Source organism: Pseudonaja textilis, chromosome Z, assembly GCF_049901715.1.
Source record: "Pseudonaja textilis isolate UNSWEBS1 chromosome Z, rPseTex1.2, whole genome shotgun sequence".
Classification (NCBI taxonomy): domain Eukaryota; kingdom Metazoa; phylum Chordata; class Lepidosauria; order Squamata; family Elapidae; genus Pseudonaja; species Pseudonaja textilis.
Genome location: NC_142008.1, coordinates 27,938,318 through 27,963,506, shown reverse-complemented (window position 1 = coordinate 27,963,506; position 25,189 = coordinate 27,938,318). Strand labels below are relative to the sequence as shown.

General features: G+C 34.8%; 1 protein-coding gene across 1 annotated transcript in view; it reads left to right on the top strand.

The window, feature by feature from the left end:
• Positions 1 to 25,189, top strand: part of CALCR (calcitonin receptor) — a 155,688-nt gene that overhangs the window by 124,598 nt on the left and 5,901 nt on the right. The window contains exons 8-12 of the mRNA XM_026706218.2: positions 3,013 to 3,166; positions 4,705 to 4,765; positions 4,855 to 4,921; positions 6,478 to 6,696; positions 19,162 to 19,203. Of these exons, the coding sequence (XP_026562003.1) occupies positions 3,013 to 3,166; positions 4,705 to 4,765; positions 4,855 to 4,921; positions 6,478 to 6,696; positions 19,162 to 19,203 (543 nt within the window). The remainder of the gene's footprint in view (positions 1 to 3,012; positions 3,167 to 4,704; positions 4,766 to 4,854; positions 4,922 to 6,477; positions 6,697 to 19,161; positions 19,204 to 25,189) is intronic.

Sequence of the window (25,189 nt, the reverse complement as noted above, 5' to 3'; positions counted from 1 at the left end):
TTTTAAAACAGAATAGCGTATAAAAGAAAAGACACATGCATGATTTCGGTCATTTGATGCAGACACCAATGTGCTACAAAATGCAACAGTGTACTTTGGGATAGTCGCATAAAATTTACAGACATATGCCAGGGTCCATTTAGAACATCTTAATAAAATGTTCACAAAATAATGGAACTCTGAAAGCCAGAAATTGTTTATTGGTGATTTTTTTAGACATAGGCATTCTCTGATTAAACAACATTCCATCATGACCAGAGAGCATTATGTCTTAACATTGCCAATCAATCACTGAAATATTCTACAAGCATGAGAATCAAGATAAACAGGAAAAGGTTACCTCAGATATCCACAGAGTAGCTTATTTAGCATAAAGTGAAACTAATAGAACTACTGATACTTTACAATAGTTTGTTTTAGGAGAAAATAATGTATTAATGATCATATCAACCAATGTAAAAGGAGCACAGGAATGTGGACCTTAATAACCACAAGGTAGCAAGTGAGTAATTTAATGGTTTATTTAGATAAGTGGCAATTTATTCCAAATGGAAAGAAAACTTGGAAGAAGCATTTCAGTCATTCAGAGAAACTCTGCCTTGATTAACCCACTATATGTTATGGAGGGAAAGTTTTACAATTTCTGATTATCCCCAGAGCTAACATTAAAATATCTGTTTGACATTTTGCATCCTTGATCTTATTCAGCTGGGTGAAGCTTGACACTGTTAATTCAGACATATTTTTTTATTGGCTTCCAATTCATGACTAGTGTGAGAAAGACAAGTTTTAGTGAATATGCCCCATTTAAATAAAAAGGTTGTGGATAGATAGGACAATCCATATGAGAATAACTGAACGATGTGTATCTGATATCATTGAACATTCTTATTCATTGCGTGCTGTAAATATCCATCCATCATTTGACTACCAAAACTATATGGAGAAAGTCTTAGCATTCTCAGGAACAGCAGAGGATTTCAAAAGATATCATCACTTTTTCTTTTCTACAAAGAAATGAAGCCAGTAAAATTTTAAAGACATCCCCAAAATACATGGCAGGTGCTTAATTTCATGTAGAAAATCAAACCTACAAACTTAAATGAAAATGGAGACCTTTAGAAAAAGGCCAGTTTTTCAATTCTGATTGAAGAGTTAAATATAATGTAATGCCAGCATGGAGTTAAGCCTTTCTGGCCTTGTCAGCAGAAAACCCAAGCATTCATTCAAAAATATTTCTATTATCCATCAAAAATAAAATTAAATCAAGATATGGAAACCTGTCTCATAATAACAAATAATGAAAATGTGTCCTTTGTGGATGTCACATCATTCAAAGTTTCAAAATAGAGAATAGGTGTGAAAATTGATTCCTGATGAGTTCTAACCTGTCTGTAAATATTTATTCCTGAGAAAAAAAATGACAGTGTTTTGTCCCACCATGCCCAGGATTGTTTTTTAAAAAAATTGGACTTTCGTTTATACTACATAGACAGCATTTTGTGACTGCATTTTTAGAAAGGGTGAAAAAAATTATTATTAACGTACAGCCAGTTCTTTTAAGTTGTGGTTTTATAAACAATACATTAAGGATACAGATGTATATGACATATAATGTGTTCATCTTTAATTTAACACAAGTATGTAATCATATTGATAAAGTGCTATTTTGAGGAAAGGCTTTAATTTTCCTATATAAATGAGAGTCCAGTAAATATGGGCATTTTGTCCCTTAGAAAAAGTTATTCTAAAAGCTTCTGCAGCAGTAAAGCATTTCCCTTGTATGCAAAATGTTCTAGAACTGCTGTATCTAAACCAGGGGGGTCAAACATGAATTCATTGAGGCCGCATCAGGGTTTTAACCTTGGGGGGGTGCAGGGGGCATGGCTGGGAGGGGCACAGCCAGTTTGATGTCATACGCTCACCCGAGCTCCATTTTCACTGTAAGAGGGCTGCAAGAGGCCACTATGCCTGAAAATGGAGCCATGTTTTCACTGGCAGAGGCACTGCGGGTTGATCCATTGTTTCCAGGGTGGCCCTGTGGGACACATACAAGCACCCTGTGGGCCACATGTGGCTTGCAGGCCTTGAGTTTGACACCCTTGATCTAAACCGTTCTCAGCCTTCCCTAGCCTCAGATGAACAAGTTGTAACCTTTTTTAGCCAGTAATTTCAATACAAATTTAATTGTAGTAGGTGAACATATTATCTGACTTAATGTAGTGCAATATTCTTTGCCAGAAACTTCAGGAAAATATTTTCTTTTTTTGTTAATATATATTGATGTTTTAAATTTACATTGTGCTTTTCCTCCAGTACCTTAAAATAACGTATGTATCACTCTGTGCAGCAATTTTTCTCAACACATTAAATATCTAGTGAAGTTGGAATAAGAGACAATGGCCGGCCCAAGTTCGCATAGTGGGTTTCTGTTGCTGAAGTGGATTAGAACCTGGGTCTCCTTGGTCCTAGTCCAATACCCAACAGATATTGCATTGCAATAATATGGAAAGTTTCTATTATTTTTGTTATTGCCCATTTCTTGATATTGAAATTTGTGGGTTCATGAAACAGAGTTTCAGTAGCCAGCAAACTTTTTAAAAATGATTTGCTTTCAAAATCATTCTAGCTATATAGCATCACCTAATGCTTACTATAAAGGAAAGAAAGTTTTAAGATAACCAGGTTACTGTGGACTAGGGAGGAATTCAGGTAGTGTAGCTCCTGAATTTATTGACCTATGCATGTATTTGTTCTGTATCACAGGCAAAAATATCTGAAATATGGATTGTTTATGTTTGACATGTTGGTTTCTTCCACAAAACCCTGATATAGGAGACAGATTTAATCAATATGTATGATACATTAGAAATTCAGTCATTAGAAGATGCTGAAGGGTATAGATCTATGTAATAGCAGGTAAAAGCTTGTGAAAGTCTATTATAATATTTTCTTATTCATTTTTATACATTGTTGTCTGCTCCAAATCTGTCTGCTGCTTTTCTCTGACAGGTAAGCTGCAAAGTGCTTCAGTTTTTTCACCAATATACAATGGGCTGTAACTACTTCTGGATGCTTTGTGAAGGAATATATCTTCATACACTGATTGTGGTAGCAGTATTTGCTGAAGAACAGCGCTTGCATTGGTATTACCTCCTGGGCTGGGGTATGTGGTCTTCCACCCAGTTGTTAAAATATTTCATTTTGTCACAGAGTTTTTAAAGTAATTGACTCATACAAACGTGAATATCCACAGAAAAAATAGCTCCTATAAGTTATTATGCAAAAATGTGTAGAATAAAGCAAATCGTTCATTTAATTATTATATTACTTTTCCCACAAGAGAGAATCTAGTAGAGGTTTTGGCTTGAGATGTCAAAGTAATTTGACTAGCCTTAAGATTTCTTGACCTTTAGTTTAAGTGATTGAAGAACATCACACTTTACATTAGCCATTGTTGTTCACTGTGCTCATCTCACCATTAAAAGCTAAAAGAGCTTGTGGTCAAGAAAAACTCCCAGACTGCACAATTCTCTTTTCTGTGAGAATACATTTCTGGAGGTAACCTTTTAAGATGTGTAGGTGTGTTGGGTGGGGTGAACTATACAAACAGGATAGCAGTTTTGAAGGTTGCATCACAGTGATTTGCCTCAGCTCTGGTGTCAAATCAAGGTGACTTTGATAGCTCACATTTATTTCAAGAAATATATTTCAGCCAAACCAGAACTTTTATCAAATAAAATGTTGTTTGGTCCATTTTTATTCTTTCAACTATAATTTAACAGTGATTTGCAAGGCAATGTTAAAGCAAAATACATTGAAAAAATAACTTTTGTGATATCAGTCTTAATTCCATACAATTTCCATCAGTGTTTACATTTCTTAAACACATGAAACTTGTTCATCTTCAGTAACAGCCATTTGAAAAGGAGATGTTTGAAACATTGAAGATAATGCTTTCAAATTCCCCCCAGCTTATAAAGAACATTGAATTGCATTAAAGAATACATTAAAAGGGAATCATTGTTGAGTGGGAAAATATTTATATGCCCACAGGCGGCGCATTGATCAATTTCTTGACTTAGCCAGTCAAGGCTAATTCAGCAGCAACAGCTAAGTGCCACTGTCAATTGGAATGGATCTCTCTCTCTCAAACAGTAACCACAGAATTCACTGGTTTATTTGACTCATTTGTTTTTTCATGATGGCTTTAAATCAGCTTTAAAGTTGATTTAAACCTAGGTTAAGATTTGAAGGTCATCATTCAAATCTCTATCTAGTTATGCAATTCATTTTTGTTGTTGTTGTTGTTGTTGTAATCATCAATTAACATGTCTGTTTAACTTTTCACTAATGCACAACTTTGGCTAACTTGAACTAGTGGAACAATGACAGGATATAAACGTATATAGAATAATCCAGATTGAGACTGCATGCTAGAACAAGCAAATTCTCACAGTAGTGGCAGTTTAAAAATGGAACCAATTATTAATTGTTCCCCTTCACTGGATCTGTTCAGGTAGAAATTGTATGATCTTCTGCTGGAAATAGTTTGATTAAATACCTGGACCAAGAAGAGTATTAGTTTAAACTTTCCTTTCCAACTGTGTGTATGTGTGTATGACATATCTATGCAGACAAACACATGACCATAAACAAATCCAAAATAATATTAAATATGATATATATGATTTATTATTCTAGGTTTTCCTTTAGTGCCAGCATCGATTCATGCTGTGGCCAGAGCCAGATATTTCAATGATAAGTGAGTATTGTACTACTTTATATAATGCTTAATTAGGATCTGTTAAAATATATATAATTTCATTATTTAATTTATTTATTTTCTTCCAGATGTTGGATTAGTGTTGACACATATTTGCTGTACATTGTTCATGGGCCTGTAATGGCAGCTTTATTGGTGAGAATATTATTTGCTATTTTATTGTGAGTTTAGCACTAAACTTCTTCTGCTACACTTCATTGTTTTTATTGAGATGTTTTGTCCCACAGCATTCAGGACCACTAACTATTTTATAAAAATAGTCACCCAATTCCATGGTTCCTTGTGTCCTTGGGACTTCTGAACCATTATCTTGACTTGAAGCAGATTTCTGTCTTCATGGGTAGAGAAGAAAATTGGATGTTAGAAATCTGTCAATAACATAATCCAATGTTTGGAACTTGAAATGAGGGTGGGGGGGTTCTGAATACATTGAGTCATTGGGATCTGCCTGGTATAATATGTATTTACTTGGTTAAAAAAATGTCCTAGCAAATGCTTATTTCTCACCTCTTTGGTCTCCATATTTGCAAGTTTTGTGCATGTATTGGGTTGACCTTTGTCTGATGCACAATGTTGATTTGGATGATTCTTTGATCTGAAGTAACAGGGTAAATGCTATATATTTGGGTTCTTAAGAGATCATAGCCATTATATACAGCTACTTAGGAAAAAAGATACACAAATTAACAGCTGGACAGATTTTTATAATGTCTGGGAAGCATCTGATAAAAGCTTATATTCTGATGATAGTTATGTCAAATATAGCAAAGATTAACGTCCTAGAAAAAAACCCATTAAAAATAAGTTACTTGTTGCATACAATTCATTAATTCCAAATAGAAACACTACATAAATATTTTCAGCACAACAGATTGTGATAACCAGCTGCTGTGTATAATATCCTACTACACTTTACAAAGAGAATACCGTCCCTGATTTTTTGTTTCTCAAAAATTTAAGTCAAATGAAGATTTATTGTAATAATTCCCTCCAAAGTATCACAAAGACCAATATGGTTTGATATGCATATCTTTTCATATTGAGTCACTCTGTAAAATAAAACATATCATTTTTTTAAAAAAAAAGGCCTAATTACTACAAAGGGGAGAAGGGAAAAGCTGTCTTCAAACCTTCTTTATTATCTGGATTACATATTGCACTACTGTTGCTATTTCAAAAGTGCATTGATTGATTGATTATGATTATATTTATGATGTTGAAGACATTGAAAGAGAGAGTAGGGTGGTTTGACTTGTAATGGGCTAGTCTTTACTAACAGTCTGATACAGGTTTAGGATGCAGGCAACAGAGCAGAGCATGCAGATTGGCCATGTATCTTATTTTCACTCTTTTGATGGTATGTTGAGATGGAATCAAGTAAGAAGTTATTCTAGGTGAAGGCTTCTCTTCCCACATAATTAGGGAGGTGCTCTGGCACAACATGGATAAATGGATAGGCCTTGCTGAAACTGTAAAGACAGGCAGACAGATATTGCTTGTATGTGCCCTCCTTCCTAGTGGGGTTTGCAAACATTTCTGCAAATTTTAATGCATTTTTGTTATAAGCTAAATTCCCTGTTGGCTAAAAATAAAAATGAGAGTAATATTTTCTTTATATTGGAATATTCATATGTCCCAACTTTTGTTTAATGTTTTATAAGAATAAAAGTAACACACTTACTTTTTTTCAGGTCAATTTTTTCTTTTTGCTCAACATTGTACGAGTTCTCGTTACAAAACTGAGGGATACACATCGGGCTGAATCCAATATGTATATGAAAGCTGTCAGAGCCACTTTAATTCTTGTGCCCTTATTAGGTATTCAGTTTGTCATTTTCCCCTGGAGACCAGAAAATAAACTTGCTGGAGAGATATATGATTACATCATGCATATTTTAATGCACTATCAGGTATGGGTTTATGATTTCTTTTTTGGTAATGCTGGCAGGTTTCATTTGACAAAAGAATATTTTCCCAGGAAACACAGCTGGCTTCAGATAATGGATTAGTGCCACTAAAGTCAATGAGAGTAAGTCAGTTTTACAGCAGATTAGTTGATTTGTGGGTTATTTTCCAAATAAAACAATCTACACATAAATATGTGACATAATTTAGGCTGAGGTCTTATGCATATTAACTGAGTAAACATAGAATCTTATGGAAGATGGAGGCACAATTTTAGATCTGTCCTTTATTTTTTATTGTTCCTGTAGAAATATTGTCTTACACAAAAGAAAAATTATGCAGGAATTTATAGTATGTAGGGAAAGCCAACTTGAAGAAGAAATAATAAATGTATATCCTTTCTTCCTGGCAAATAACTACCTCACTGTCTAACTGCCTGGGTAATGAGTTTACATCTAAATCTAAAAATACATTCATGGAAGAATAAATATTTGTACCTGCAAATCCAACGGATACAGAAAAATGTGAGTGGCAAATTTAGTGTGAATGAGAATTGTCACTAGGTATATAATCAGTTGGCATTGCACAAATGCTTTTCCCAACACCATGGAAAGAAGACTACTTTGGCTGACGGCCCATGAATGCATTCCAATTTTTTTTTTTTTTGCTAGTCTGAGATACTGCTCATTGGTCATCCTGAGAGTGCTTGGTATACCTTTCCCAGTGTTCCTAATTCATGTTAACTGACAGAAACATCAAGAAGACCACATACTGCACCTTGAAAACTCTGAAGGCATGGCAGTGTCACTAAGATCCATATGGTAATGAGTGAACAAATGCAAGCTGAAACCGCATGCTGCTTTTTAATTCCTTTTTTGTGACTTCCAAACCAAAGTAAGCTAGTTGCTAAAAATCAGTGGCATAGTTTCTTGTTATCTTAATGGAAATTTGGGTGGGTGGGGGGAGAGATGCAGTAAATATATTTTGAAGGAGCCAGTTTGGTCTAGCGATTAAGGAGATTGTGAGTTCTAGTTCCATATTTTAACAAAGTGCATCACTGTTTGGTTTGGCAGCTGCAGTGCCTCAGAGAGAAAGTCTATTCAGAGAGTGGTAAGGACAGCCAAGAAGATTATAGGAATCCTGTTATTCAGGGTACTATTTATAAGTGCTATAGCTCAAAGCATTGTTAGAGATCCCACACCCACTTCACAGTCTATAACACTAAAGACAAACCAAGAACTTAGAGACCAAGGCATGAAATTAGAGTGGTGGCCATATTTACAACTCAAAACGAGGTACAAAAAAGATGTAGAAGAATTTGGAATTGAGGTAAAGCCGAATCTGTTAGATAAAATATTAGAGGGAATGAATGAAAAAGTTAAGGGCCCAATGATTGCATGGGCAAGGAATGTAGGGCACAACATCAACCTGGAAGATTGGGAAAAAATCTGGAAGCAAAATTATAAAATTGGTAGTCTATAAAGAAAATTAATACAAAATGTGTTATAAGTGCTATCTGGCACCCTCGAGGTTGGCTAACATGTACCCAAACTTAAGTCTGCTTTGTTGGAAATGCAAGCAAATGAGGGGTACCTTCTTCCACGCTTGGTGGCTTTGCCCAAAAAGTAAAAAATACTGGAAAAAGATTAGACTTTGGATAAAAGAAATCACAAATATTCAACTAGAATTCAAGGCCGAAATATTTTTATTGGGAATGATAAAGGTGATTATGCAAAAGAAATGAAATATTTAATTCTTCATATAATTACGGCAGCAAGAATTGTGTTGGCACAATGCTAGAAGGGTGACCAAATGTCAACAAACAATTTGATAATTCAGAAGGTCCTTGACTGCACTGAAATGGATGTATTTACCCAAAAATAAAAGACGAGGTAGACTCAAAATATAGTGCAGTTTGGGAAAAATGCTACAATTGGATTAAGGATAAAAACCAGGGAATAAAAAGATAAGGAATGGAAAAAATAAAGTAGTTAGACTAAGAGTAGTTACCAGAAACAGAAAATGAATATTAGAAAAATTGTTTTTGAAAAAAGAACACACTGTCAAATTAGAAACTTATATGTTTTATGTGTATTCATTGTGTTTTACACATTAATTTCATTTGTTATAAAATGTCTTGTTCTATATATTGTACATATTTTTTAATCTTTAATAAAGTTTATTTTTTAAATTAAAAAAATAGAATGTGTTTTTTCCCCATGTCATATAATATATGTTGGTATATGCATACATATGTATGTATGTACCATATATACGTATCTGTGCGTGTATGTATGTATGTATGTATGTATGTTTATGTAGTGTATATTTGGAGACCCTTTGAGAGTTGTATGCAATGAAATTTCATTTTAATGTATGTTGATTAGCATACATTCAAAGTGACAATAAAGTCTAAGTCTAAACATTAGGCTTGAAAATTGGCTGGGTGATTTTAGGCCAGTTAGTTTTACTCAGCCTGCAATGTCAAGCTTGGGCAAAAAGCTTGTTGGTCAACACCTGTTGCAAACAATGGATCACTATTTCGTTGATACAAAACAGTGGACCCTGCACTTTTGGGGAAATTCTAGGAAGAAAAAAATATTTGGAGGGAAAGGACAAGAAAACTCAGATAATCCTGCTCTGCCCATGGAGATGTGACATAGTCTTCCCATATTGTATTATCAGTTAAAGATGGCCTCAGCCATCTTTAGAGCTTTTGAACAAAAGGTGCCTGTATGGCAAATTTCTTTTCTTCCCTACCTGCAACTTTAATGTCTGTAATAATTAGATCAAGATGTTTTCTAATATACTACTGGGTTAGCTCTTCTAAATGGATCAATAAAAATGTGGCATATTTTATTTGTAACCTGGTCCATTAATTAATATCTTCTGACTTGTAGGATCTTTGTAAGCATCTGTCAACCTTTCAAGGCAGACAGTCAGGAAACAGACTCCAAAAGACAGACTGGAAACCTACTTTATTGATAGTAATAGAATCCTGAAACAATGTCAGTGTTTCACTCCCTCCCTCTTATACCAAAGAGAATTACTGCAGAGCTAATATAAGTTACTCTCTAATATTCTTTTTCTATTCCTGGACTTAAATCATGTTTTCCTAACTGTCACGTGCTTTTCCAATATCATCTCTGCGATTATCTAGAGCATCCCCTCTGATATAAAGACCTGTTAATAGAAATTGCCAGAAAATCATTTTTTAATGATAAATTATGATTACTTTTTTATTCATGCATTTTCCCAGTGCAAGCTTTGAAATCTTTCTCTAACATAACCTCCTTTAACATAAGAGATGTCCTTGGTACAGTTTGAATAAATTATATCCCTTTGTTGATTTTTTGTTAGTTTTTTCCTAAAAGTTTGATTTGGGAAAGTCAGTGAATGGTATTTAATTTTAAGTATCCAAGCACTGTTCCATATGGAACAACCAGATATAGTCCCAAAACTGAATAAATTTGTTTATAGTCCTATTTCAGTTCTTGTCTATATGAAGTCAGAAAAGCAGTAAGAATTTTTGTTCTCCCTGCATTGGTTTAAAATCATGCTTTGGCAGTCAATCTGATAAAAATAATAAATAATCAGTTGTGAAAATGAATATTTTCTTTCCCTGAATTCAAGATCTGCATAAAATCTCTTTCTTCCTTTCTCTGAAGTGGGGCTCCATCCTACCTAATCCTAAATCAAACACCTACAGAATTGTACAAGCAGTCCTTGACTTCCTGCCACTTGTGATTTTGACTGTTCAAAGTTGATGACAGTGCTGAAAAAAGTGATTTACAACCAGTCTATATACTTATAATGGTTGCAGCATCCCCCAGAATCACATGATCAAAATTCAAGCACCTAACATGTGGAATTTATTTACAACAGTTGTAGCCACCTGAGGGCCGCATGATCACCATTTATGGCCTTCCCAGGGGGCTTCCAATAAACAAAGTCAGATTTGAGGTTAACCAGATTTGTTTAACAACCAGTTATTTGCATAACAAACAGGGTAAAAAGTTGTAAAATCAGGCTTGACTAACAACCATATTACTTTGTAATGGAAGTTACAGTCCTAATTGTGATTGTAAACTGAGAATTAGCTATAGATTTTTCTTATGCCACTAAAATGGGAAATAATCTAAATCCTTCAGCAGTCAGAGATAAATAACTAATTGCTAAGTAACAGTTCACTGAGCAAATATTTGCATTTAGATAATATCAGGCTTTGAAATCATTGCTGATGTTTCAAGGAAATTTAAATACATCTATAAATTATATAAAAAGCTATGTTTAGCTGTGTATATTTATACTAAAGAGCAGCATTTATGTTGCCAGGATATAAATCCAAATTCAGATCAGACTATAAATGATGTAGCAATATGCTAGTCTGCTAATATCAGGAGAGATCAACAATATAATTTCCTGCATGCAAAAGTTATGTGGCCTGAAAATAATGCAATGCTGGCATGAGAAGGAACCACATTTTCCCTTCATCTAGATCAATGTGTTTTCTGCAAGAAAGCAAAGCACATTAAACTCAGTCCTATAATATTGCAGTGATCTGTTGATTAGCGTGTAATGCGTTCTCCAAACTATAATAATATATGTAAGCTTATACATATGCTACAATGCAAAAAGATGTGAATTCATCCACTGATTTATTATTGATGCTGTAAGATATTAAAAACAAATAAACCAAAGAAATAAACTTGACAAGATGGAATATTGTGACTGTTCTCAAGGGGATGATCATAAAAAAATTATCCTTCTGGGATAATGCTAAATGTTTTCTAAGAAATTTTACAAAAGCTTGACATTGGGAAATCTTTAAATTTGCTTAATGGAAAGCTGTCAAGATCATCAGCACTTTATATAAAACCCAATGACACTGAAGATAAGAAAAACCTACTCAAAAAATTTAGATTGTAATGGGACGTATTTTGTGAACAAGTCAAACCCACGAATAGTGATTTCCTTCTATTTAAAAGCCCTGAATCAGAGTATCATCTGCTGTTCTGAGTATGCTGTTGTATGTCTTAATTCCATTGGTAGTCACTCATTGGCTGAGCCACAATATATTTATTTTATTTATTTATTTGATTTGTCAATTGCTTACAAGATACAGGTATAAGAATAAACATAGTTTTGAATACATGAGATAGATACTTATAAGAAAAATAAAAAGAAACAATAGGACAGGGACTGTAGGCAAGATTGGTGCGCTTATGCGCACAGACGTCTTAGGAAGGGGGTGAGGTCAATAGTAGACACTCTAAGATTAAAGTTTTTGGGGTTTGGGGAAGAAACCACAGAATCAGGTAGAATATTCCAAACATTGACCACTCTGTTGCTGAAGTCGTATTTTCTGCAGTCAAGTTTGCTGCGGTTAACCTTGAGTTTGTATCTATTGTGTGCTCTTGTATTGTTATGATTGAAGCTGAAGTATTCATTTGCAGGTAGGACATTGCAATGTATGATTTTATATACTATATTTAAATCGGACCAGAGGTGGTGTAGTTCTATGTTTTCTAGGTCTAGAGTTTCAAGTCTGGTGGCATAAGGTATTCTGCAATGTGTAGAGGAGTGGAGAACTCTTCTTGTGAAATATTTCTGGACTTTTTCAATTTTGTTAATATCAGATACACAATATGGGTTCCAGACTGATGAGCTATATTCAAGAATAGGTCTAGCAAATGTTTTGTATGCTCTAGTTAGTAGTGTGATATTACCAGAGAAGCTACGTAGGATTAGATTAACAACTTTTAATGCCTTTTTGGCTATGTAGTTACAGTGGGCTCTAGCACTTAGATCATTAGAGATGAGTACTCCAAGGTCCTTGACAGAGTTTGGATCCTCAACAAGGTCTTGACCATTTAGCTTGTATTTTATTTTCTGGGGCTTTTTTGCCAATATATAAGACAGAGCATTGAGCTTCCGGTTTGAGCTTCTTCGGCAACAGACAGAAATCCGCGATCGTGCATGGTTTCGGTCTGGGCTCACCACTGGAGCGCCCCAAGCCGGCTGATTTTGGGGCTAAGCCACCCCATAGAGGTGGTGAAGAGGGGGGAGACTGCCAGCAGGGTCGAGGAGAGCCACATCTCTCCTCCTCATCTGGCTATTACTCCCTTTCCCGAAGGCGGTTGCAGTGGTGGTCAGAAATGGTCACCTCAAAGAAGAACTCAACTGGAAAAGAATGTGCAGGAGGAAGATAAGAAGTGAAAGTTTTGGCTGACCGGGTTAAATTGCAAAAGCAACAACTAAGGTACCCTGGAATTTAAACTAAAAAAAATATTCCCAAAGAAGATTCTGAAGCAGCGAAGGAAAGTGAAAAGGGAAATTTTTGGGTTTTTTTTCTTCTCTCCCTTTCCCTATACTGACAACTAAGAGACTTAAATAAGAAAAAAATCCGCTTTGACATCAACAGGCAATTAAGCTGAAAATAAAACAAAATGTCAAAGGGATAATAAAGATTTCTGGACATTAAAAAAAATTTATAAGCAGGAAAGGAGAGAAAAAGAATAAAAGGGCAGGATCTGGAAAAAAAGGGAGGAGACTGCCTGGAATTAAAAGGAATCTACAGTAAAACTTCTATAAGACTTCTAAAAGATACATTTTAACTGAAACTTGTCAACTAAATAGTAGAACCCCAGGAAGAGAAAGTGAAAAAAAAGCAAAAAGGAACAGCTTGTGTGTATTTGGATTACTTGGTGATCTTTGGATTCTTGGTTATTGCATTTGAATGACTAAAATTAATCAGGTGGTTGTTTAGAAATTTATACAATGACACTACTTCTGGATGAATTGAAAATGGAACTTAAAAAGTACAAAGAAGATGCACAAGAAAGGAGGGGTTCTTTTGGCTTCATTTTTCAATTCTTAGAAATGGAGATTTGGAACTATGAGAAACAACAAGAAACGTCTGCAAAACAAGACTGGGACAAAGAAGAGGGGTGGGAAATTAATTATGGAAAGCTTATAACTGTTTCCATAGAAGTATGATATTTAATTGAAAAGTAATGTTAAAGAAGTTAAGATTTAATGAATATTAACATTAATGATAGAATTGAATTGGAATGGAATGTGTTGTTTTAATTACATATATTTATAATCTTTTTTTTAAAGAATATAGTGTGCATTTTAAGAACGTACCAAGCAGAATCCGAATGGAAGTTATGCATTATATTGAATGTTATAACTTTAAGGTATATATTGAAGCTTAAATAAGAGTTAAATGGATAAAATTAAAAGATATAAAGGTGTCATACTCCAATCAACAGCTGCAGGAGAAACTTTGTTTAATGAGAAAAGATAATATGAAATTGAAACAGGACAGACAAAAAGTATAAATATAATGATTTCAATTGAGATGAGATAATTAAAATAAAATTGAGAAAATTAAAAGAGGGAAGAAGCTATGTAGAAAATGTAAAACAGTGATAAGATATGGAATAGAACATAAAAATGAGCATGAAATTGAATTTGTGTCTGTACAAAGAAATGTAACCCAGGATTACACTACTTTCAAAAAAGATGTTTTATTTGTATTTTTTTTGTGAAAACTCAAATAAAATTTATTAAAAAAAAGACAGAGTATTTATTTGTGGAGATTTGAAGTTGCCATTTGATTGACCATTCTGATACATAGTCAAGGTCTTTTTGGAGGGTAGTAGTATTGTCTGTGGTGTTGAATGGCTTTACATCATCAGTGAAGAGAATGCAGTTGCTCTTAATATGATCATAGAGGTCATTTATGTAGAGTATGAAGAGAGTTGGTCCTAAAACACTGCCTTGGGAGACACCACTGTTGACAGGTACAGAATTTGATAGGACGCTCCTAATTTTGACCACTTGTTATCTGTTGGACAGGAATGCTTCTATCCAATTATGTAGGTGTCCAGCGATACCATAAGATTTTAGTTTTAGTAGTAGTTTGTAGTGTACCACTGAATCAACGGCTTTACAGAAGTCTATGTAGATTGCATCTATTTCTTTGCCCTGATCGAGTTGTGTAGTCCATATGTTTTTGCAGTGTAAGAGTTGCAGATTACAGGATAGTTTTTTTGTGAAACCATATTGTTTAATAGAGAGTAGGTTGTCTGTAAGTGGAGGATGATGGATTGGTTAATAATTGATTCCATGACTTTACAGGTGATGCAGCATAACTCCTTATTGGTCTGTAATTTTCAACTAGGCTTGGGTCTCCCTTTTTGAAGATGGGGATGACTGTGGCTTGTGACCATAGTTTTGGCAAAGAGCTGGTCCTGAAAGATTTTTCAAAGATTATGCTTAGAGGTTCGGCTATGGCAGTGGATAGCTTTTTTAAGAAGTAAGCACATATTCCGTCTGGTCCAATAGATAGAGATGGTTTTAGATTGCGCAGTGCTTTTTTAATATCTTCTATAAAATTGATATGTGTTAGATCATTGTAGTTGTCTGTGGTTTGACTAAGAAGTACTGGGCTTGATACATTGTTTTTTACAAATACTGAGCCAAAGAATGTGTTAAAGAGTTTTGCTTTGATGGTGTCATTGTTGCAGTCTTTGATATTAGGTCCTTTCAGGGGTGGGATGGAGTCTTTTAGTTTGTTGTTTACAAAATTGTAGAAAGCACAGGTGGAATTTGTGCGTAGAAGGTTTTCCTTTTGTTTAATGTGATAATTAGTGCATTCAGTTTTTATCTGGTGGCATAGATTTTTGTATTGGCTGTTGAAGTTGGCAATGTGACCAGATTTGTTTTTCTGCCAAAGTGATTTCTTTTTGGATTGAAGCTTCCTTATTGTTATGGGTAATTTGTTTTTCCTGGTGTTGGGAGTTGTTATTGGTACATAAAGTTTGATGGCTCTTTTGATTTCTAGTAAGAATACGTTGTAATGGTCTTCAACAGTATTGCATCCAGTGAATAGAAATTACCAATCAAGGGAAGAGAGATAGTTGATTATAAGATCATAGTTGCCTTTTTTGAAGTTATAATTGGGGATTTTGTCATTGTGATTATTTTTGTGTGGACGTATGTTGAGACAAAAGTCAATCATGTTGTGGTCACTGTTGGAAAATGGTTCTTTTATTTGTATTCCATAAATTGAATTCAAACTATTGCAGAAGATGAGATTGAGGCAGTTGTTAAGTCTAGTATTGTTGGTTAGTAGTTGTTCCAGTCCCAGGTTTGTTACAGCATTGTAGAAGGTTGCATGTATGAATTCAGTTTTACATTTGTTTAGGGTCCAGTTAATATGAGGTAGATTGAAGTCACCAAGAAAGATAAAAGTGTGTGGGCAGGATGCTACCCATGTTAGTAGTGTATTTAACTTGTTTACATGTTCGATGTCATAATTGGGCTCTGTAACATAGTAAGAACCGAAATGTGATATTTAAGGTCAGTTCACAGATAATGGTCTCAGGAAGAGCAAGGTCCTGGGTAACAACGTTGCTTGGTTTTAATCTGTTGATATTGTAATTTATAAACCATAGTTCCCACTTTGTCAGAAGGACAAACCCTGAGTCTGCAAGATATACACAATTCCCAAAGCCTATGTTGAGATTTGCCGGTTTGTGTAAATCTCCATACAATTTTATCAATTTGTGGTATAAAATGATAGGAAACAAGTGTTTTTGGCTTTTAAAGGAGTTACTGCTTTATTAATCTTAAAAACAATCTTCAATAACTCTCCAGAAGGGGACAGTCTTTCCGATTACATATCTGTATGAAGTCAGAATTGTTACTTTTGTTTAGTTTCTATTTTGTACTATCTCAAGTTGCTTCAAACCTTATAGTTCTCTGAGCCATAGCAGAATGGCTGAGATGGGACAGGAAAAAACAGAATGATTCTAGTACTCCTGAAGTGTCATTTTTGCATTTGTATGCTGTAATAAAATTATGGAAGCTCAGTGTATGCAACTCCCTTATTCCAGAATTTGGATTACAAAATTGTTCAAATAGGAACAGCACTTCAGGGGTATTGTTTGAGATAAAATCACTACATTATTGTATCTTATCTCTAGCAAAACACAGATGGCTTAGATTACTACTGCTTTGGAATAATGCATTAAAATACTGAAATAAATGCATTAAAATGTGCCCACTGATTATGTCATACATATTTTCTAATCATTTCTTCCTGGAGTTATTGGATATGTATATATTTTTCACTATCTTGCCCCTGAATAATCACTACAGTGCTGCCATGTTATAGTGCATTTTTCTCAAACTGAGATTCTATTGGAACTACTATTCTCAAGATTCATGGCAAACTTGACCAAGTAATCTAGTGGTTCAGAATTCCAGAAGCTGTAATTTCCAAGAAGTTTAGTGGTCGTCCTGTTGGAAAAAGCTGCATTGATGGAAGAACAATAGTTATAGGCAAGGACAGTAATTTCAGGTTCAAAATGTTATAAAGCAAAACAAGCTATTTTTAATGAGCATTTTGAAATTACCTCGTTTATTGCCTTTAACCTCTTCATTGTTTCTTACATGGCTCTTGTATTTGCCTCTGGTAATATTGCCTACAGAATAGTGAATTAAAATCTTATTCTAAGACCACCTGAACACATTCAGAATAGATTGTGCAAAATGCAACATGTCTGTGAAATTATATGAGTTGTTTATAAAATTTATAAAATGCTTTTATGAACAAGATAGAAACATTTTTAAAGAGGAAGTTTGCTATTACAAAACGATCCAGGACCACAATGTTATATACATTTACTAAATTGCTTATAAAAATTAGAGAATTCAGAAGTGCTTATTTCCAAGTGTGAATGTGTGTGTGTGTGTGTGTGACACAGCAAGAATTTATTTTGTATGAATACACACACACACACACACACACACACACACAAAGGGACATAAAAATATGTATTTGTGTGTATGTGTTTATTTTTTTGAAGCACAACCATGCAGCCTTTTAATAACTGTGGTTTGCATTTAATATTTTTAGGAATAGTGAGGACTGCAACAGGTGGAGGAATTAACAAGCTTGACCTATAAGTCCAGAGTTTTATTTCCACTGAGTTTGAAAATAAAATAGCTTTTTAAAATCTATGCTAAGACTATTTTAGGGCAAGTTCTACAATTTGCCTCATTTCCCACATCATAATACAGGTGTTGATTCTTGTGATTGGCATGGGCTACAAGGGGTAGGATTGACATATCCGAACTACAACAATCCAGATGCCCTCTAGATGGCAGCAAAGAATTTCCTATTGTGCCATCTAACCAAGTGTTGGATTTTGGTAGCTCGGTCAATGGCAATCCTATTGTTGGAATTTTAGAACTTCAGCTTCTATTTTAAAATAGCAAACAAGTAATGGAGACAAGAAAATAACAGGCCAGAAAGGAAAACACGTGTTCTGCTAACAAAAGATCAGCCAATCCAAAGCTATATGTCCTTTGGGAAGAATATCAAAATTGCTGCCATCAATAAAGCTTGCACTAAATTGGTGTATTTCTTTTTTTTTTTCTTCCAAATATCCCAAAATTCTAAGTTGCTTGTCTTGTATTCTTTTGGGAAAAAAATAAGTAGTTTCAGACCATTAATTTCCCTTGTAAGTTTGCATTTGAATGATAATTTCTTTCCACAAATTTCTCCACTCTTTGTGAAAATGCCACTTTCCATCAAATGACTTGGTTTTTATGGGAAGAAAGAGTGAGTACTTGAAAAATGCCACATTTTATTTTACATGAGAGGCATTCACAGGAGGCAGAGAAGAATGTGTCAAAAAGTCATGATGACCATTGTTGAATCCCTCTCCATTTTCTTGCAAGTGTTACTGCTTCATGTCTTGTTAAAAAGGACCAGGGTTTCAGACTAAGTGTTTGGAGGAAAGTTCAACATGATAATTACTCAATAGAAAGAAAGGTAGAAGGCATAGTTGCATAGTTTTTTATCTTTCCTTTTATCCTTTTATGTATGTATATTTTATTTCATTAAAAAATCATACATATGGAGTTAGAATTTGATTGCAAGAGCCATCTTTACTTTTTGAGAATCTATCTTAATCCCCATTCAGGATATTCTTTTGTTTTGTCTCTGATCAACGAAAACTAAATGTAAGGAATAAATTGCGAAATATGGGACAGACAAAATGAAGTGTTTCACATCAATATGAAAATGGAACTGAAGATCAATAATGGAATTTCTTTTCATTATGTGTTCCCGACTCAAGTACCATTGAATCAGAACAGTATCAAGGCATTCATTTCCATCCTTCTTTCTTAGGACTTTAGGATCCCCATTTTCTGTAACAGGATGCTAGGTTAGATAGCTCTTTAACAGAATTCTTGAATTGTGTGTTATTATACTCTTACTATACCTATACAGAAATGTTATAAAATATATCTGCTTTATTTCATTCTATAATTGTGTGTGTGTGTGTGTGTGTGTGTGTGTGTGTGTGTGTGTGTGTGTGTAAATGCACACATTTCTGTGATCATAGAAACAATCTGAATAATTTGCTCTTCATTTTTCTTTTCAGGGCTTACTTGTGGCAATTATTTTCTGTTTCTTCAATGGAGAGGTAAGCAGATAAGCTTCATTTCATGTCATTTAATACTACCGTTTAGTTCTAATACGATAGTAGAATTCACATTAGATTAGCTTGGAAAACAAAACAAATTACTCCCAAGAAATGACAAAAATACCTCGGTTGATATTTTGAGCCAAGTCAATTTTAGTCAGTCATTGCTCAGAAAACCATCTCTGAACATTTATCTTAATGCTGCACAAATGGTTTACTAATCCATTTTATCTCTGCTGTTTTAGGAATTACCATTTGTTTTATTTGTTGTGTTGAAATATTTCATAACAGTTTTTATGAGCTTTTATTATCGCTCGTTATTCTGCAAGCCACTGCTGTAGTGTGACTAATGAAAAATACAATGAATAAATGAATCTTTAGGAAACAAATGAAATCTTTAGGATCAGGTAGGGAAAACGTGCTTGTTTCGGTATGCGGAAGAAAAGTAAAAGATTTTAATCCACATAACAGGTAGTCCTTGACTTATGGACTTATGGACTTTTAGCAATCATTAAAAATTATGATAGTGGTACTATCAAGGACAATTGCTTTTAAAAGTTTTGGAATGACTGGGATTCATGATAATATAACTACAGTTATCTATAATTATAGTTAACTATAGTACATATATTGGTTGATACGGTTGCTTATATCAGAATCTACAATCATGTTCAATTATCCATATTTACATAATATAAAGCAACTCCTGGGCCTGGGGTAAAAAAACCTACTGGGGCTATATGGTACATTTTGTCTTCCCTTGGATTAATAGCAAGAACAAGAAAACTTAGACTTATATACAGTTCACAGTGCTTTATAGCCCTGTTGTACTGTATGGCACTGAACACTGGGCAGCAACAACAGGAACCAAAATCTGTCTCCATGCGATGGAAATGTGAATGCTCCATTGGATATGAGGTGTCTACCTTCTCAACTGCATCATAAATGACACCATTGGACAACATTTTGGTGTGGCACCAATTATAGAGAAGATGAGAGACGACCGGCTCCGCTGGTATTGACATGTCCAGAAAGCAGCACCTTCCACCATGGCCAAGACTGTCTACCAATTAGAAGCCAATGGCCAGTGACCTTGCGAGCATCCAAAACAGAGATGGCAAGATACCATCAACAAAGATATGCAAGCACAGGCCTGCACCCTGGAGACACAGCTGACCGTGCAAAGTAGCGTTCAATTTTCCGAAAAGCAACCTTGCACCTGTGAGAAATACACTAGGAAGGAGAAGAAGTACTTTACAGCCCTGTCTATTTATTTATTTGATTTGTCAATCGCTTACAAGATAATAGATACAAGTATAAACATGAGTAAGAATACAGGAAATAGGTATGAATAAATGGAGACAATAGGACAGGGACGGTAGGCATGATGGTGCACTTATGCACGCCCCTTACAGACCCCTTAGGAATAGGGTGAGGTCAAGAGTGGTTAGTTTGAGGTTAAAGGAGTGGGGGTTAGAGAATGTAACAACAGAGTCAGGTAGTGCATTCCAGGCATTGACCACTCTGTTGCTGAAGTAGTACTTTCTGCAATCCAGTTTGAAACAGTTTACATTGAGTTTGTATCTGTTGTGTGCTCTTGTATTGTTGTGGTTGAAGCTGAAGTAGTCATTGACTGGTAGGATATTGTAGCAAATAATTTTGTGTGCTACACTTAAGTCCAAATGTAGGCGGTGTAGTTCAAGGTTGTCCAAGCCCCAAATCTCAAGCCTGGTGATATAGGGTATTCTGTTGGGAGCAGAGGACTGTAGTACTCTACTTGTTAAATACTTCTGGACTTGCTTGATTGTATTAATATCTGATATGCAGTGCAGACTCCAGACAGATGAGCTGCATTTGAGTATTGGTCTGGCAAAAGTTTTGTATGCTCTAGTTAGCAATTCAATATTTTGTAAGATTAGATTTACAGCTCTTAATGCCTTTTTGGCAATGCTGTTACAGTGAGCACTGGCACTTAGGTCATTTGATATGAGAACTCCAAGGTCCTTGACAGAGTGAGGATCATCAACGAGCTCTTATCCACCTAGTTTGTATTTGGTGTACTGATTTTTTTTTTTTTTACCAATGTGTAGGACAGAGCATTTGTTGGTTGAGATTTGGAGTTGCCAGATGTTTGACCATTCAGACACATAATGCAGGTCGCTTTGAAGGATAGTAGCATTGTCAGTCAGCATATTACCCCCAACAATCTGGGTCCTCATTTTACCCATCTTGGAAGGATAGAAGGCTGAGTCAACCTTGAGCCAGTCAGGATCAAACTCCTGGCAGTGAGCAGTGAGTTAGCATGCAGTACTGCATTCTAACCATTGTGCCATTGTGGCTCTTTAAATTATGCTTTTGATACTGAATAATATATCTCTATCCCAGAAGAGGTTGTGAAAGACTTGTCAAGGTCTAGTGGCTGTGAAGGTCTGGATTGGTTGAAACATTCTGAAGTTGAATTCAAGAAAAACAGGTTTAGAATTTATTCATCATGATTCCAAAATTGTCCACAAGGAAATGACACTACTTATGAGTGATTTGGAATGTGTGATTTGGTGATCCTTCTGGGGATTCATGGCTGCTGATAGATAGTCAAGTAGAAATAAATATACCATTTTAAAGTTTCTAAACTGAATGTAAGTTCGAAAACACTCTACTACTTAATTTATACCACTGCTTATATCTCTATTAGGCTAGTAAGTCTCAACTTTCTAGATGTTTCTTTCCCTTTTCATTCTGTTTGAGAAACGTCACATATGTCAAGCCATAATTTGAAGGAAACATGCAACAGTAAATTAAAGACAAGATTGAGTCTGTCCAATAAGAATAAGTTAACTGGATTCAGATATGATTAATGGCATTTCTATATATTTTCATTCCCCTAGTCCACAAAGTAATGTAAAAATCATCTCTCTTTTTGATGATCTAGAAATGCTTAGAAATAATGACTGAAAAGAACTTTCATGCCTCAAACTTTTATGCCTCAAAGTTTTCCTGCAATAATCAGGAAAAGCCTGTTTTACAAAAAAAAAAAAAAAGGAAAGCACACTTTTGGCATTTTTCAAAGAAAAGTAAGAGTTAAACAGTTTCATATCTATAAAGACCATAAGCATTCGTTCTCTTTTAAAAACTCACTAGCTTAAAAGGAGCGAAGTCAGAATTTCCTTTATTGGCCAATCATTTCAATGGCTAATGTAACCAGAGAAATGCAATGACTGAGATCTCACATATGTGGCAACTGAGTCAGAAATAAATTGCCTAATTTTTTCATGGCTACCAAACTTGTGGAATTCTGTATGTCATTTAACTTTCAAACTGATGTAATAGCCTACATTCAATCTCACCTAGTAAGAAAGCATGAAGCTAAATAAGATATTTCTTCTGTTTAAAGAAAGATGTCTTTTTTCATAGTTCCCAGCCTGAAATTCATGTTGCTTATTATGATCATTGCCCCTGAAAGGGATTTGAAATGGCTGGTATTTTTCTCTTGTGGAATTATTTTGAAAGGAAGAACCAGTAGAGAACTGGATATAGATGCTTTCTATAAACATTCCAGATACATTTGTAATATAAAGTTTAATCTACACGCTCTATATAAATATTCTTTATGTTGCAATTTTGGTGTCAGATTTATGCAGCCTGACCATTCTGTGAAGCTAGCTATTATTCTTTAAAGTTGAGGAGGACATAATCACAGAGATTTGGGGTACAGGAAGAGAAAGTTGTTTCAGACTGATTTTTAACAATTTATTCCTAATAGAGGATAAATGAGAGTGAGTTATTGCCAACCAAGGGTGATATCATTTCAGAAAAAGCCAAGAGCATTACTTTTAAAAAATAGAATAGCTTGAAGAATCCATTTTTATTCACTGCAATACAGTGTTAGAAAGAAAACATGTGAAAGAGCTTAAGACTGCCTATCAGCTGACTAACACACTAAACACTAAACAGAATGGAACCAAATTTGGTATGGTAGAAGAAACCAGAAAAACAGCTGAGCTAAAAATGGCCAAGATGTTGATATATTCTTTGGAGAGGAAAAAATCATTTAAAAATGATCAGTGGATCACTATGGGAGAGGCAGTTGGATTGTCATCTGGAAGAACTGAGCTCTTCTACATTCTAAGCCTTCCATCTCTTTTCCTATTCGTCATAGCCCAAAAGGAAACTACTGTATTGTTAAGAGATTGGGAAAAAAATTTGAAGCGATGCTCTGCGTGATTTCCCTCCTTTGTTTGTATTAAAATGTCGATGTTCACCAGGTGGAGCCAAGACTTTACTATTGATGGAGGGAGGGAGGGAGGAAAGAAGGGAGGAAGGGAAGAAGGAAGGAAGGAAGGAAGGAAGGAAGGAAGGAAGGAAGGAATGTGAATTTATAGAATAGGGAGATCAATTGCAAACAAGTGTCCCTTAGAATTGGCCATATAACACACTCTGGATTGAATTGCACCTGCATCAATGGGACACAGTCATTTGGAAAAATTGATTTTCCTGTTGTTTATTTCCAACACTGTTGTGAGGAAAGTATTAAAGTGAGCCAAGGATGAAGCTTTTCTAAATTTGAAATAATGATTTTGTCCAAATGGCTGACTGATTTATATTTTGGAAATTAGTTATTAATGAAGACATCAAAGGTATAAATCCTTACAAAAATTAAAGATAATAATATAAAAGCCAGATTCAACTCTAGTGGCTGTTTATGCTTGCCTAAATACTACATTTGACATGCAGCACAGGATCTGGGAAATATTTTTCAAACTCTGGATTTAACTTTCTCTAATATTTCCATCTCACTGTATGGCTTTAATTGACTCTCAGGCAATAAGCGAGCATAAGCTTTAGCAGCTGGAAAGACTTGATTAAAATAGTTATTAAAATAGAAAGCTTATATAGCTGAGGATGGTCTGGATGCCTTTTGAATTAGTTACAATGGGCATTTCTGATTCCCGAACCTCCTAAATATTGAATGGCTTGGACTTGCTGAATTGTGTATTTATTATCCATGAATTCGGGGACATTGGAACAGGGTCCTAGATTTGAAGAATGAAACACATTTGAATGTATGATGCCAACTAAGAATTACAGATCAAAATGGATGCACAAGTGGATATTGGCATGTATGGATCATATAAAAATCTTTGGAAGGAGAATCAAGGAAGATAATAAAGCCATATCTGAAAGATTTCAAAATTCCATTGTGTGAGGCTGTTATATTGCTTCCACACTGAATGGTTGTTGGCTTTGTGTCACAAGACAGAGATTTTAGCTATAATGCTACCTTATAAAAATAACTCTTTAGCAGGGCTAGATAGTTAACTGACTTTGGTGGGACTCCTTTGACCTCTTTTCAAAGATTCATTTGGGCTTAGTTTGAAGAGTGTGAACTGAACTTGCTATTGTCTTTTTCTTTCTTTTTTTACTACTATATATATCCTGGACAATAACTAATTCTCTCTAGCAATTTTCAGGTTAAAAATATTAAAAGCACACAAGGAGCATTAAATCTCTTCTGAGAGTTATATGTTGGATAGCTAATATTTTCTTTCCCCCCAAATTCTCCCAAAATTCACAAAAACAGCATAGCTTCTGGCACCATTGGTTCCAAAGAAAGCAAAATAGAAGGCAGAAGCCCAGCTTGAATGAAGGAACATTTGTTCAGGCACAAGAAGGATTGATCCTGATGTCTTGTTCTTTCTATAACAAATTTCCAGAATATATATTGCACAGTTTTGGAGAGTTTCTGATCTCTGAGCATATTTTGTCAAGGAAGGCCATGTTTTAGGAAGGAGACAAGAAATTGGAATTCTGTTTGCATGAACTGAATTCCACATGCGCTTCTTTATATTTCATTGAAGCTATTATTGAGTTTACAGCAACTTATTGGTTACGGCAATCACCCCTAGGCTGGTATGTGGGATATCAACTCCTGTAATCCATACAAAGTGTGATCATTGCTAGGGGAGTTATAGTGTAACAAATGGGAATA